At 40.0% G+C, this 14,597-nt stretch overlaps 1 protein-coding gene across 1 annotated transcript in view; it reads right to left on the reverse strand.

Annotated features, from left to right (window-relative positions):
• Nucleotides 1-6,599: 6,599 nt before the first annotated feature.
• Nucleotides 6,600-14,597, reverse strand: part of ATP2C1 (ATPase secretory pathway Ca2+ transporting 1) — a 163,016-nt gene continuing 155,018 nt past the window's right edge. Inside the window, exons 26-27 of the mRNA XM_089652058.1 lie at nucleotides 12,352-12,493; nucleotides 6,600-10,490 (exon numbers count right to left, since the gene is read on the reverse strand). Coding sequence (XP_089508184.1) covers nucleotides 10,360-10,490; nucleotides 12,352-12,493 — 273 coding nt within the window. The 3' untranslated portion in view covers nucleotides 6,600-10,359. The remainder of the gene's footprint in view (nucleotides 10,491-12,351; nucleotides 12,494-14,597) is intronic.

The raw sequence follows: 14,597 nt of genomic DNA on the forward strand, positions 1-14,597 counted from the left end.
TTAAGTGTTTCAGAAGCCGGGATTTTAGGGTCATGTGACCGCGGTTATTCGCTGTCACATGATCGGGAAAGGTCCCGATCACGAGGAGATTGGGACCTTTCCTTGAGTATCGGACATGTGTGCTGGGAGCGCTCTCAGAACTTTTTTTTTTTTTATTATTATTATTGCACGCAAATGTGCAGCCGCTCGGCCTCAAGGCCGCACATTTGCGTGAGCTCTGCGTGAAGAGGTTAATTTAGTATTGGCACAAATCCACATAAAAAAAAAAAAAAAAAAAAAAAAAGACTACTGCTTTGGCTTTCTCCAGGTATAATGCTGTGATATTAAAATCCTGTTACATCTAATAAATTGCTTCCCCAGTGACCATTGTTATGAATGCCTCATGACTGTATTAATGAATATATGTGGACTGGGATTTAAAGATTACTTCTGCAGAAGTGGAGGTGGCAAGTCTAATCTATAATTTGTTCCGATCATTCCTCATTAAAAACTTTGAACGAAAGAAAACCTAATATTCCTCCCTTGCAATACGGCTGCGTCCACACTACAAGGATAACTACTCATTTACATCTAGAGTACTTGTTAAAAGGATAAGTTCACCTTTCAGAACATTACATCCATATTCAGGGTGTAACAGGCTACGATCAGACTTTCTTTCACTCCCCGCTTTGACAGCTAGCCGGAAATCTCCCCCTTGCTGTCAAGTTTAAAAAAAAAAAAGTGGCCCTACACAGCCATGTCACTCATTGTCATCTGTGAAAGGGACTACAAGTCCCCACAGCCTTAGCTGTGAAGCGCCGTGGTAGTTCATTCATTCTTCGTATCCATATATCTACTTGCTCGTACAGGGGTGTGGACATTTTTGAAAAAACTACTTGTCCAGGGACTAAATCAGTGCCCCATCTACGTGTCTGGTTAAAAAACAAAAAATATTTTAACCAAAACCGTATTTAAGTTGGAGGTGATGTTAGGAATGTCTGGGGCTTTTAAAAACAAAAGGGGCTTTATGGTAACTTAAACGTTTAATATTTTTTAACATTGCACTGTTATCTCCTCCTCCCCTTCCTTTCTCCAGCACTGCACCCGGGACTAGCAGGGAGGAGAGAGACCTTGCAGTGTAATGAGCACCGATTGGCTGCTCGTGAGGAAAGGGTAGGTCAGGGCTTATCCTTTATCCCTTTCGCTGACAGAGCCATTTTTGCGCCGAAGTTTTAGGCCTGAAAATTACACAAAACTCCAAAACATGATATTTTCTGAAAGACACCCTAGAGAATAAAATAGTGGTAGTTCCAATTTTTTATGTTGCATGGTATTACCACAAAATTTCAGTAAAAAATACAAGCAAGTTAATTTTGGGGCACAAAAAGGTAATACATTACACTATTTTTTTTTGTAAAATATAAAAGATGAGGTTGTATCGAGTAATAGATATCCAACTTGCCATACCTTAAATTTGTGCACGCTCGTGAAATGGCGACAAACTTCAGTACCTTATATTTTCTATAGGCTACACTATTGGGGGGAGAGGCTGGCACTGTGTGGAAGCAATCGGAAACTACATGTCCCGGGCATTGAGTGATAGGAATCGAACATCCCTGTCGTACGTCCCGTATGAGCAAGCAGATATACTGACAGAGCTGCAGGAGGCCTACATGGCAGGAGCGATCTGCTGATCACTGGTGCAATGGTATAACAGGCTCCTGCAGACAAAAATAATAAATGCTCTTTTTTATACCTGCAAAAAAAATGCATTTATTTTTATTTTTTTTCTAAAAGGTGAACTTATCCTTTAAAGCACTTTAGACCAGTTTCTGCAGCTTCTCCTACCATCCAGTGATCTACTCTGATATAATCAAGACCAATGCAGTGACCATAACCTTGCACTGGATGTCAGGACACTGAGGAAAAGTCCAGCACTGGGGTATGGTGGGAGGTGGAGAATCAAGTAGAATTCTGGGGTGCAATGTTGGGCACAGTGTCAGAAAGTTGGGTCTCTGTTAGAAGTCACATGTCATACAACAAAGCAATGCCCCAAAGCACACGTCAACAAGCACCCAGAAATGGTTTCAGAAAGAGTGCTGCAGAGTACTGAACTGGCCAGCAATGAGTCCAGATCTCAATCCCATAGAGCACCTGTGGAGAGATCTCAAAACAACAGTTGGGAAAAGGAACCCTTCCAATCTGAGAGACCCGGAGCAGTTGGTGAAAGAAGAGCGGTCCAAAATTCCAGTAGAGAGGTGTAAGAAACTCATTGATGGTTACAGGAAGCGATTGATTTGTTATTTTTTTCCAAGGGGTGTGCTACCAATTAATAAATTGAGGGTGCCAATAATTTTGTCCAGTCCATTTTTGGAGTTTTGCATGGAATGTGCCAGATTTGGCTTTTTGTTTCTCCACTTTTTTGTGTCATACCAATACAAACAAAGAAATAAACATAAGAATGACTGAACATTTGTAATTTCAACACTTTTCTGGAGAAGTGGTGCATTATCTCACAGAAATGCGGGGGGGGGGGGGGCAATATTTTTGGCCATGACTGTAATATTCAACCTGAATTTAATAGTGCAGTTTATAACATTTTAGATATTCTATCTTAATGATTCCAATGGGTTACCCTTATGTATTATTTCTGGAAGAAAAAAAAAAACAACTCCCACAGCTCTGAAAGCCATGCTCTGGCTTGAAATTAAGGGGATAGATTATACAATGCTGTCACTTACAATATCTTATCTGCCAAAAGAGAGAAAATATGAAAACTGTGTATAAATATGACTTTTGTTTATGACTACATAAAATTCCACTCCATGTAAGAGCTGTAGACTGTATTTTAATGTTCTTCTAATTTAATCAAAGCAACAGGAAATCATCATATATTGGCTGTTTAATAAATATCTAGACTGACACATCAAACCTCCAAAAGCTTAGAGAAAATGTTTTATGCTTTCTAGAAATATATATTTACAGTGGATATAAAAAAATCTACACACCCCTGTGCAGGATCACTTTAATTTAACTGCTGGGGTGCTACATATGATCTGCTCTCCCCATACAAAGAATGGAGGAAAATGTATTAACTAGATATAATTTGTGATTTCTGCAACAGCTTATTGTCTTTTCCTATAATGGATTATAAAAAATGTATAGTACTTTATCGTGTGGCTTAGGTTGTTCAAAAGATTTTGTTTTATACTCGGAGATTGGAATAATTTTGGCAAAGGACATGCCATCTAAATTGGTGCCACATTGTTGAGCTGTCAGAAACCAGCAAGATGCAGGATAACCCATTTATGCACTTGAGTACAACAGTGGCACGATTACATGAGGATGTCTTGAGAAGTGCTTTGAACTGAAGAGAATAGCATAGCCTATTGTGTTGCTTCTTGGCAAAGTACCCTTTGCTGTGTTCCATATTGTGCTGATGCAGCATAGTTACTGCATGTAAAAGGGGAGCAGAGGTACAGTGGATATAAAGAGTCTACACACCCCTGTTAAAATGTCAGGTTTCTGTGATGTAAAAAAATGAGACAAAGATAAATAATTTCAGAACTTTTTCCACATTTAATAAACTGTACAACTCAATTGAAAAACAAACTCAAATATTTTAGGGGGGAAGTAAACAAACTGAAATAATGTGGTTGCATAAGAGAGCACACCCTCTTATAACTGGGGATGTAGCTGTGTTCAGAATTAAGCAATCGCATTCAAAATCATGTTAAATAGGAGTCAGTACACATCTGCCATCTGATTAACTACAAAAAAAGTTCAGCAGTTCTACTAGATCTTTTCTGACAATTTCTTAGTCGCATCCTACAGCAAAAGCCATGGTCCGCAGAGAGCTTCCAAGGCATCAAAGGGATCTCATTGTTAAAAGGTATCAGTCAGGAGAAGGGCACAAAAGAATTTCCAAGGCATTAAAAATACCATGGAACACAGTGAAGACAGTCATCAAGTGGAGAAACTATGGCACAACAGTAACATTACCAAGAACTGAACATCCCTCCAAAATTGATGAAAAGATAAGAAAACTGGTCTGGGAGGCTGCCAACAGGCCTACAGCAACATTAAAGGAGTTGCAGGAATATCTGGCAAGTATTGGCTGTGTGATACATGTGACAACAATCTCCCATATTCTTCATATGTGTGGGCTATGGGGTAGAGTGGCAAGATGGAAGCCTTTTCTTATGAAGAAAACATTCAAGCCTGGCTAAATTTTGCAAAAACACATCTGAAGTCTCCCAAAAGCATTTGGGAGAATGTGTTATGGTCTGATGAAACCAAGGTGGAACTTTTTGGTCATAATTCCAAAAGATGTGTTTGGTGCAAAAACAACACTGCACATCACCAAAAGAACACCATACCCACAGTGAAGCATGGTGGTGGCAGCATCATGCTTTGGGGCTGTTTTTCTTCAGCTGGAACTGAGGCCTTAGTCAAGGTAGAGGGAATTATGAAGTTTCAAATGCCAGTCAATATTGGCACAAAACCTTCAGGCTTCTGCTAGAAAGCTGAATATGAGGAACTTCATCTTTCAGCATGACAACAACCCAAAGCATACATGGCTTCAACAGAAGATGATTAAAGTTTTGGAATGGCCCAGCCAGAGCCCAGACCTGAATCCTATCGAAAATCTGTGGGGAGATCTAAAGAGGGCTGTGCACAGGAAATCCTCTGACAATCTGACAGATTTGGAGTGTTTTTTGCAAGGAAGATGTGCCATGCTGATAGACTCATACCCAAAAAGACTGAGTGCTGTAATAAAATCAAAAGGTGCTTCAAAAAGGTATTAATTTAAGGGTGTGCACACTTATGCAACCATATTATTTTAGTTTTTTATTTTTACTTCCCTCCACCTAAAAGATTTCAGTTTGTTGTTCAACTGAGTTGTACAGTTTTTATAGGTCACATTAAAGATGGAAATAGTTCTGAAATTATTTATCTTTGTCTCATTTTTTTTACATCACAGAAACCTGACATTTTAACAGGGGTGTGTAGACTTTTTATATCCACTGTATTTCATGGTCCCAGATATTGCCACTTTGTCCTCTACCTAGATGGCAGTAAGCATGGTTTCCCACTGTAGATGTAATCGAGAAAATAATCTTAGGCAGAAACTCTGGACAGGACCTTGGGATCACATTGGCCTGGAAAACTCAACAGAAAGGCTGTTTACAGGAAACATCCTCAGTACTGACACTTTTCTAGCATGTTTTGTTGCCAAAACCAGAAGCAACACAATGAAAGGGCAGGTGACTGAGGAGAGAGATCAGCAGAGACACACAGCATGGAAAGACAACAATCATCTTTCTGTTGTGTGTGCAACTCTTGGTGATCTCTCTCCTCAGAGTCGGTTCCATCTACAGTAGAAAGCTATTTTTCCATTTTTGCCTCTGGAAGTTCCACAGCTGGCAGAAAGTCATCTGGTGCATATGATGTCAGTGGTCATGACATACCGGTCCAGAACAGAATTCTTATGTTCAGTTAAAATTTACTGGTTCTTCGTAAGAGTCCTAAGATGGTGATGTCTTTATGGCTGGTGAAGACTATCCAGCTGGAGTACTCCTCCTTGGGGCACTTCACTCCTGAAGAGTCAAAGGTTCACTCAACGTCCTGGTCTTTGCCTCATTGAAAGAAGTCTGCAAGGCTGCTAGCTGGTCTTTGGTTATGACTTTCATCAACGACTATGGGATGGATGTGTCAGCCAGTGCTTTTGGTTCTTCCAGATTAGCGGTTTTAAGAAAAAAAGGGCTCTCTATCTTCTGAATAAATTTCTTATTTAGCATTCCCTCTGGGTCTGGACATGTATTTTGTTATTTTGGATTTTCCCATCCTTTTGCTTTATTACTAGTTACATCCCATGGTATCCTGACATAAGGAGATCAGGAGAGCAGAAAATTGTTATCCATTCCATGCCAAATTCTCCTTTCATTATAGCGGTTTCTGAGTTGAATGTAAGGTTTTCCAAAAGGAACCCAAGGTATGCGGACATGAGGACTGACAAGAAAAGGAAAACGATGGATAACATTCGGTTATTTGCCATGATGACTGGTATTTTCAGCACTGCCTATAACAGTCGTTACTGCTTAGTGAATTGAGCTGGAAGGCTTAACAAAAGTGTAAAAAAAAAAAAAAGAAAAAGCAGGTTGTAACAGTTAAGTATAAGTAAAGGAACCTGTAACTGATCCAAAACAAGCATATAATAAAAGGAGTTCAAACTTCATTGGCTGCATCATGCTTTGTTGTAGGTCAGTGGCTCAGTGTTAATGAACCAGGATGAAAATCTTTGAGATACACCTTTAATAAACACTTTACATTTGTGAAAGGTTGGAAGCACAATCCAACCACTCTCAAGCTTTAGTATTTGTGGTCACGTATGCTGGGCTCAACAGAAATGACTGCTATTGTTGCCCAATTCAGTTGTCCTCTCCCGCTCTGAACTTCAGATAAGCAGCTAAATATACAGGAGCATCTTGCAAGATCTGGTTCAAACCTTTTCCACAGAACCTATGTATTTCTCTAAAGTCTTCCTTTGCCATTGCTCTGTAACTGTAAAATGATAAAACCTATGTAACAAATAGTAAAAAATAGAACACACACATGCGCATGTCTCAAAAATATTATTTTAGATTAATGTACAGCATCTTAAAGAAAAAAAAAAAAACTTTTTTTTTTAGATTTAGATTTTATAGACATTACCCAAAGAATGTACAGTATGATTGCCGGTTGCAGCTCAATAGCTGCAATATTATACAATTGGCAAAGTAAAGTGGTCAGGAAAAATCGGAATTAATGACACCAATACCTTAAAACAATATTACAGTGTATATCAGTAAAATAAAGTGACCTTGTCCCCATCTGGAAAAGAAAAAAACAAAACCATACTAGTAGCAGCCTGGTAAGTATTCTTTTTTTTTTTTATCTGCTTGGTGGGTGACAACTCCAAATTAAACTCTTACAGTACTGCAGTTGGAGCTGGTATCCAAAACTGATTGTTGAGTGCTTGGCCCCCCTCTGCCTCTACCTCACTAATGTGTTCTATAGTGATGTTGCAGCTGGCGGGTGGAACCACTGTGCACAGGAGGGGCCAGGTATCCAACACGCCCAGAAGGGCCAGATACCAGCAGCAGTGGTGGTAACTCTGTAAGAGAAAGACTATTGTAATTGCCACCCCCTCCCCGACAGGTAAGAATTATTACTATTGGTTTACAGCCTGCTGCCACTTTTTTCTTTTTTTTTTCCTACAGACAGCGAATGAGTCACTTTGCTAGAGTAGTTAAGGGACATTTTGTAAAATTTACAAACTTTTGCTGCTGCTTGGATTTTCAGTATTAGATGCAGATAGCTGTAAGGACCAGTGCAATGAAGAAAAGCAGTAGACAGAACAAGGGAAGTGTTAACACATCAATGCTGCACTCGTGACTTTCCATCCAATTACCATTTCCCGTGTGTAAAGTGCATATACTTCAACACTGATAACTGCCCTCACTGGCAGCATTTCTCAACTGTGGTTCTTGCTGGCAACAACCCCTCCATGTTTAAGCATGGCTATACTAAAAAATACTCTTAAAAAAAATAAAAACAAACAACAAATATAGTTTATCAAAGACTAAAACTACATCAGCGATTTTAAAGGTTCCAGTCTGTTACACTTTTTTTTTTTCAAAAATAATTTGGCAGGAAATTGCTTTTTGTTGCAATTAGGACCTGTCTGTATCCCTGTTGCAGAGTTAGGCCCCTTTCACACAGGGCTGACTCCAATTTGATCAGCAGGGGATCTGTCCACTGATCCCCTGCTGATTGGAGCAGAGTGGGCAGATGACACATTCGCGTTCACTCATTTTATGTAGAGTGGACACTGAAAGAGCCCACTCTGCTCTGTAGGTGGGTGGCTGGGTGTAAAATGGAGCGGTTGTCACTTTACACCCGACTGCCCTCCAATTCGATCCACCTAGACGGAGGAGAACGGATCCCCCTTCTGCTTTTTTTTTTTTTAGTGGATCAGATTGGATATAGGCAGGTGTAAATGGACACAGAAATCATAGAGACGGTCCGTCTGAGTAGGTCAGCCCAAAAAACTTGACAGGCAGACTGATCAGAACGGTCATGTGAAAGGGGCCTTAATCTCATTGCTTGACTGGTGAAACCGTTGTCAGGAGGACAAATGGTCCTCCTGACATTAAATTAAGGTAAACTTAACCATGGAGAGCAGTAAAAACCCAACAGGAGTTGAAATTCTCCCCACTTTATCCAACACAATTATGTATTTTCTGAAAACAGAGGTCCTATAGATTAAAATGGTGGCAGTTGCACCTTTTCAGTACTTTAAAAGTGTTTGGGCCACCCGGATTACTTCTACTGGAAGGCGGTCACATTGCAATGCACACTAAATCTGCCCATAGACTGTATATAGGGGTTCAACTTTGGCCAAGTTGTGATTAAGGTATACCTTGTCTGAAGCTGTCACGGGTCATTTGGCTGTCAAATATCAGAATTCTAATAGTCTGTGGAGGCTCCGTCATTTGTCAGCTGAATGACAGGAGGCAGTAGGGTTTAATCTTTACTTGGATAGAAGTCAAGGGCCCAAGTCTAGATTTGAGATCCAATACACTCTACAGGGACTCAGCTCAATCTGAATATTAACATTGGTGCTACAAAGCATCAAAAAGGCGTGCATCACTGGTACCGTAAAAACCTTTTAGACCTGTTTGTTTAGTCATGTTTGCGTAATAAGAGATAAAGCTGTGGCTAATGTAGATGGAAGCAGGGGCAGACTGACAACTCATGGGGCCCGTGTCCTTGCCCAAACTCAAAAAAGCCTATGAAAAAGGTACCAGGGGCATCTCATGGGGCCCCCTACTGACCCCGGCCCTCGGGCAGTGCCCGAGTTTCCAAAAGGTCAGTCTGCCCCTGGATGGAAGACAAGTACAGTGAGTAACCTATAATCACATCCTTAATTCCTAGACCCAACAGATTAAAATTCTGAAGCCCACAGCTTTCCTTCACCATATATCAGCCCCTATAAAAGTAGAAGTGAACATCTCCAGCTAGAGGGGAGAAGAAGGGGTGGACCACAGGTTCCAGAACTGGCTGCTCTTTAACTTACCAGTAGCAGATCAAGGGATGAACACATACACCAGGAAAGATGCCAAAGCAAGTCCCAGATGTGGATAACCCCAATCCTAACAATTCAATATTGACAGGTGTATACACTGCTCCAAGTTGGCCTTGTTACTCACCCACTTTATTTCTTATATGCTTGTAGAGGTTTGCAGCCACAGAGACTTGGAAAAAAGCGAGTAGATGACCATACACTTAATGCACAGAGAATCCCAAAGTTTATTGATATAATTCAGGTATAAAATCATTGCAACATCGCTTTTATCTTTGTGGGGTTGCATCAATAAACTTCAGGATTCTCTATGCATTAAGTATGTGGCCATCCACTTTCCTTTTTCCTACCCTTGATCCTGCAAGCATCCCATTTTGAGAAAAGGAACACAGAGGTTGCACATTTGCAGCCTCCCCCACTACTCTTACTCTTTCTAGCAGTGTGGCCAGATATCAAGTAAATAAAAAAAAATTCTCTTTAAATCAGTCCAAGTGAATGAACAGGTTTTAAAGACAATAAATATCATAAAATATTCATTTGTATTTCTTTAGGAGCATTTAATCAGTAACAAACTACTAAAACTAGCCAGTTTGGCCATCCTGCTTTGCAGTTCAAAATGAAGGTGCCCTTGAAAGTTTGAGAGTACTGAAAACACGCAAAGCAAAAGGACTGTCCAGTGGCAGCAACCTTAGCATATAGTCCTCTCAAACGACATATGCACAAAGCTGAAACTGTGATATTCAAAATAAATACATAATATTTTATGATCAAAGGAAACATGGCACATGATGTGCGTTTCAACTAAACAGCTTCAAAGACATTAGAAAACATTTTCTTTTAGTAATAAAACCCCATAAAGTGGAATAAAGTTATATCATTATGTACATATATATATTTATAAAAAAAACAATATCTGACTACATACGTAAGCAGTTTGACTGTACAAAAACCCTCAAACCTAAAGATTTGGTGGGGAGAGAAAAGGCATACACCACAGAATGATTGTTCCTCCTTTTTCAGTCATCTCAGCAAAACATCACAAGTCCTTGCAATACTTGTATGGTTCCATAACCATTGGGCCGCAGTTCCTACAAATTCCACTTGTAGCTTGGTGTGTAATAAGTCCATTCTTGTGGGCTGTGAAGACTATGCAGGAAGCTGCAGCAGGTTTCCTGTCTTGCAAGCCACTGGAATACCTTGGAATTGAAGCAATATTTCCCCGTATGCATTTAAAAAAATGAATGCAATATGCATCATACTTCAAGAAACAAAGAGGACGGCGATCCTTTGCGCTTCTGAACCCCTTCTTGACTCCGTTCAACTCTTTTAATGATTTCCGATACAATACATACAGAAGACGTCAGTCCTATTAGGAACAGCAAGTCTGAAAAGTAGAACAATGAGATATAATATTGCTAAAACAGTAAATGTAATTAGGCACGTAGTGATTGGCCATTTTGATATACTTAAACCAAAAAATGCTCCTAACATTTTCCCTTTTCATTCTGGAGACCCAATCACAAGAGAAGGGAGAGTAGATCTGTCCAAAGTGATAGGAAACCCCTCTGTCAGAAGTCAGAGGAGTAGATGCCCCTTTGGAGAATTCCCCATCACCACCTACTTCTAGAATTTTTCATCTTTTTGGTCTCTGTGACAAAAGTCACCATGCAAATAGAGAGGATGAATTTACCCGGGAGGAACACAGATAGCATTAAAAACCTAATAGAAGAGAGAGTCAGCACTCAGCCAATTTGACCTCAGGATTTTATTGAGATTATTTTGCAAGAGCAATGTACAACTGTGCAAAGTAAACCATTACACGGCAACATTTTGGGGCCACAACGGACCCCTTTCTCAAGGTGACAAGACAGCTTGTCTGTCACCTTCGGAAAGGGGTCTGAAACTAGGGACACTGATGAACTCATCTCTATGCCACTCTACTCGTGCCTCATTTTACAATCTACTGCTTCTCCTTTCACTGTCTAATCACAGGCTTAGGGAGGACAAGACCTGTGGCTAAATCGTTAGCACTTCCACCTGGCAGCACTAGGGTCATTGGTTCATATACCAATAACGGCACCACCTGCTTGGAGTTTGCATGTTCTCCCAGTGCCTGCGTGGGTTTCCTCCGGGTACTCTGGTGTATGTATGAATGTAAGTTAGGGTACTCGGGTTTCCTTCCACACGCCAAAGATATGCTCGTAGGTTAATTGGATCCTGTCTAAATTGGCCCTAGTATGTGTATGTATGAATGTTAGGGACCTTAGACTATATGCCCCATGAGGGTTAGGGATTGGTGAGAATGTACTATACAAAATATGTATATGTAAAAGCGCTGTGTACATTTACGGCGCTGCAGCACAGAAAAACTGGGTATATTGCCGTGCCAGACAGGGCCTATGCTGTGGTGGAGCCAAGTAACTTTAGGACTGGATGAACAAAAGTACACTGACAGGCAAAACAGCTTTCATATATGTATTTCATTTGTGTATTTCGCTGTTTTCCTGGAGTTCAGCTGTTTTTTAATTATTATTATTTAACCACTTGACTACCAGGCACTTTTACCCCCTTCCTGCCCAGACCAATTTTCAGCTTTCACCGCTCTCATACTTTGAATGACAATTGCGTGGTCATGCAACACTGTACCCAATCTAAATTTTCATCTTTTTTTTTTTTGGTGGTATTTGGGGTTTTTATTTTTTGCTAAAACTAAAAAAAGACGAAAAACTTAGGAAAAGAAAAAAAGTTTCTGTTATAAAGTTTTGTAAATAAGTATTTTTTCTCCTGCACTGATAGGTGGCACAGATTAACTGATGGGCACTGACTGCCAGCACTGATGGGACACTATTGGCCGCACTGATGGGGCTACACTGATTACCAGGACAATGATGATCAGTTTAGATGTCCCCCTGCGAAATGCAGCTTACTGGCTCTCCTCACGCCAATAACTGGCATTTCCTATTTACCTGGTGATCAGCTGTTTTTGGACACAGCTGGTCACATGGTAAAAGCAGCTGGGATTGGCCCGCTCCATAGCCATGTGATCAGCTGTGTCCGACAATGTACCTACAATTCACTGAATGCACGTGCTATGCTTCACATGCTCCTTTAAAAAAAAAAAAATAACTGCAAATTGTTTCCAAGAAAAAAGTGCATTTATTTATTTTTAATAAAGGTGGACCTAGCCTTTAAATAGAAATACAAATACAGCTTTGATGTGAAAAAGTACATTTTTTTTCCAATACCTTGGATGCTGAGACTTTCAGTCTGGAAAACTTTCTGTAAAGGTGGGAAATAAATGACGAGTAACTGACCCATGATAGAACCAAGAACTGCATAACAGAACATCTTATTACTGCACAGGCCAATCTCAAAGACAGATTTTGTCTGTGGAAGACAAAAATAACAGCAAAATATAAACCAAAGATTACACTTACAGATAAAAATATATATTATACAGAGAGTCTCTGTGTATCACACACACACATATATATATATATATATATATATATATATATATACACACACACACACACACATACATGCATACATACACACAATTTTCTGCTGAGTAGAGGACTCATGAGATTTTTAAGTATTTTTTTCCTTTACTCGTGTTGAGATTATTTTTGGATGTTAAACAAAACAATCTGGAACAGATTTGTGGTGTACACCAAAATATTTTTTTTAATCCCTAAAACCACTAATCTCCACTGTAGCTAAACCCTGCAGTATTTTTAGCACACTGCAGCACAAGCGACCTGAACAGCATTATAAAGGGATTTCTAGACAGGGTCATGCAGAGACTGCCTGAGATAAATGTATGGTTGTATTGCCTACAATAGAACCAGCACTAACCAGCTTAATGTGGTGGCTGTATTTGTTTTTTTTTTAAGGCTTTTTTCACCATTATATTCACCCGATGATCTAGCCAGTAACACACTTCATGTCTTAGGGTGTCTCCGCTTGGGATGGCAGAGCTGATTACCTTGCTAACAAACAAAATCTGAAGTAGTTACAAAAACAGTTATTTTCTACCTTTTAGGATCAAGGTTTTACATAAATGAATAAAAACTGATCATTGTAAGCACCCCTATCAGTGTTCAATGATTTGTCTCAGCCCTGAAACGGCTACTTTGCCTGGACAACATGGTCTATTAGGGCCTATTCACACAGCTGCAGTGGGTTAGTGTGAGGCAGTTGTCCATTGTAGCTGCAGTAGCTGCTGGTTGGCCAGTAGGGGACTCACAGCCGTGCATCACACAGTTTGCTTCTTTTTTTTTTTCCCCAACCAACTTTGGAAAGGGACACTTAATTTATGTCACTGTACCACAGCACAGCGCGTTGTGCTACTGTAAAGAGCCGTGCGATCCTGTCCTGTACGCTGCGATGAAATAGCGGTTCACCATATACATCCGAAATGCATTGCAGTGTGAATAGGATACAGAGAAAACAACTGTTTCGGTGTATCCTAGCAGTGACCTGCATTCATCCAGAGCAGTAAAATCCAGGTCACCATACTGGGTGAACAGGGTCTTCAAGTAAGTAGAAAATTCAGAGACTTACTGTTTGGATCATCAGGTGAAAATAAAGGGGAAAAAAAAAAAGGCATAAAAAGGAAAATGCAGCCACCACATTTAAGGATTTGGTAAGCTACAACAGAATACATATTTGGTTTGGGTTTTGTTTGTGTGCAATAAATGAAAGTAGGCGCTCACCAATTAGTGACACAATTGTGATACCCTCACATAACATAAATAGAAAACATAATATAATTTATCATACACAATTAAAGTGATTAATAGTGAATAGTGGTGCAACAAAATGAAAATTCTCGTACCGAAACCGATACCGAAAATTCAGAAGGTATGTGGCCAAAAACCAAATTGAAACCAAAATGTCTGCGTATGTGGGGGTGAGGAGGCTCCAATTTATTTAGTATTTTTTTCTACTTTCATGTATTTTTTTTTTTTTTTTAACTTATGATTTTACTGTTATCACATAGGGGAACAAAAGTCCCCTATGTGATAGCATATGAGTGACAGCCAACTTTGTAGGGGGGAGGAGGTGGAGGAGTAGTGTGTGCAAGGAGGGAGCAGTTTATACAGTGAGGGAGCAGAGCATACAGAGAGGCTCCCTCACTGGTTGTCACTATATGGCAGTGCCGGTTTTTCAATGCAATTGCTGGATTTTTTTTTTCTTCACTATAGCTCACATAATGAGCTGTCACTTTCCCCGGAGCTAAACAAAACTTTATTTCTTTAAGCTCCCAGGAAAGGAACAGCTCGTTATCTGAGCCAAAGTGAAAAAAAAAAAAAAAATGCAGCAATTGCATATAAAAACCGGCACTGACATATAGTGACAACCAGTCACTGTATACAATTCTCCCCTCTCCTGCCTTTCTCTGCCACCACACCCTCCCCCCCTCCTCACATTTGCAGTACACACAGTCCCCTGTACCAGCAAAATCTTTCCTATCTGCACTTTTCGG

Source organism: Staurois parvus, unplaced genomic scaffold (assembly GCF_062004578.1).
Source record: "Staurois parvus isolate SC_StPar_1 unplaced genomic scaffold, SC_StPar_1.0 ptg000670l, whole genome shotgun sequence".
Classification (NCBI taxonomy): Eukaryota; Metazoa; Chordata; class Amphibia; order Anura; family Ranidae; genus Staurois; species Staurois parvus.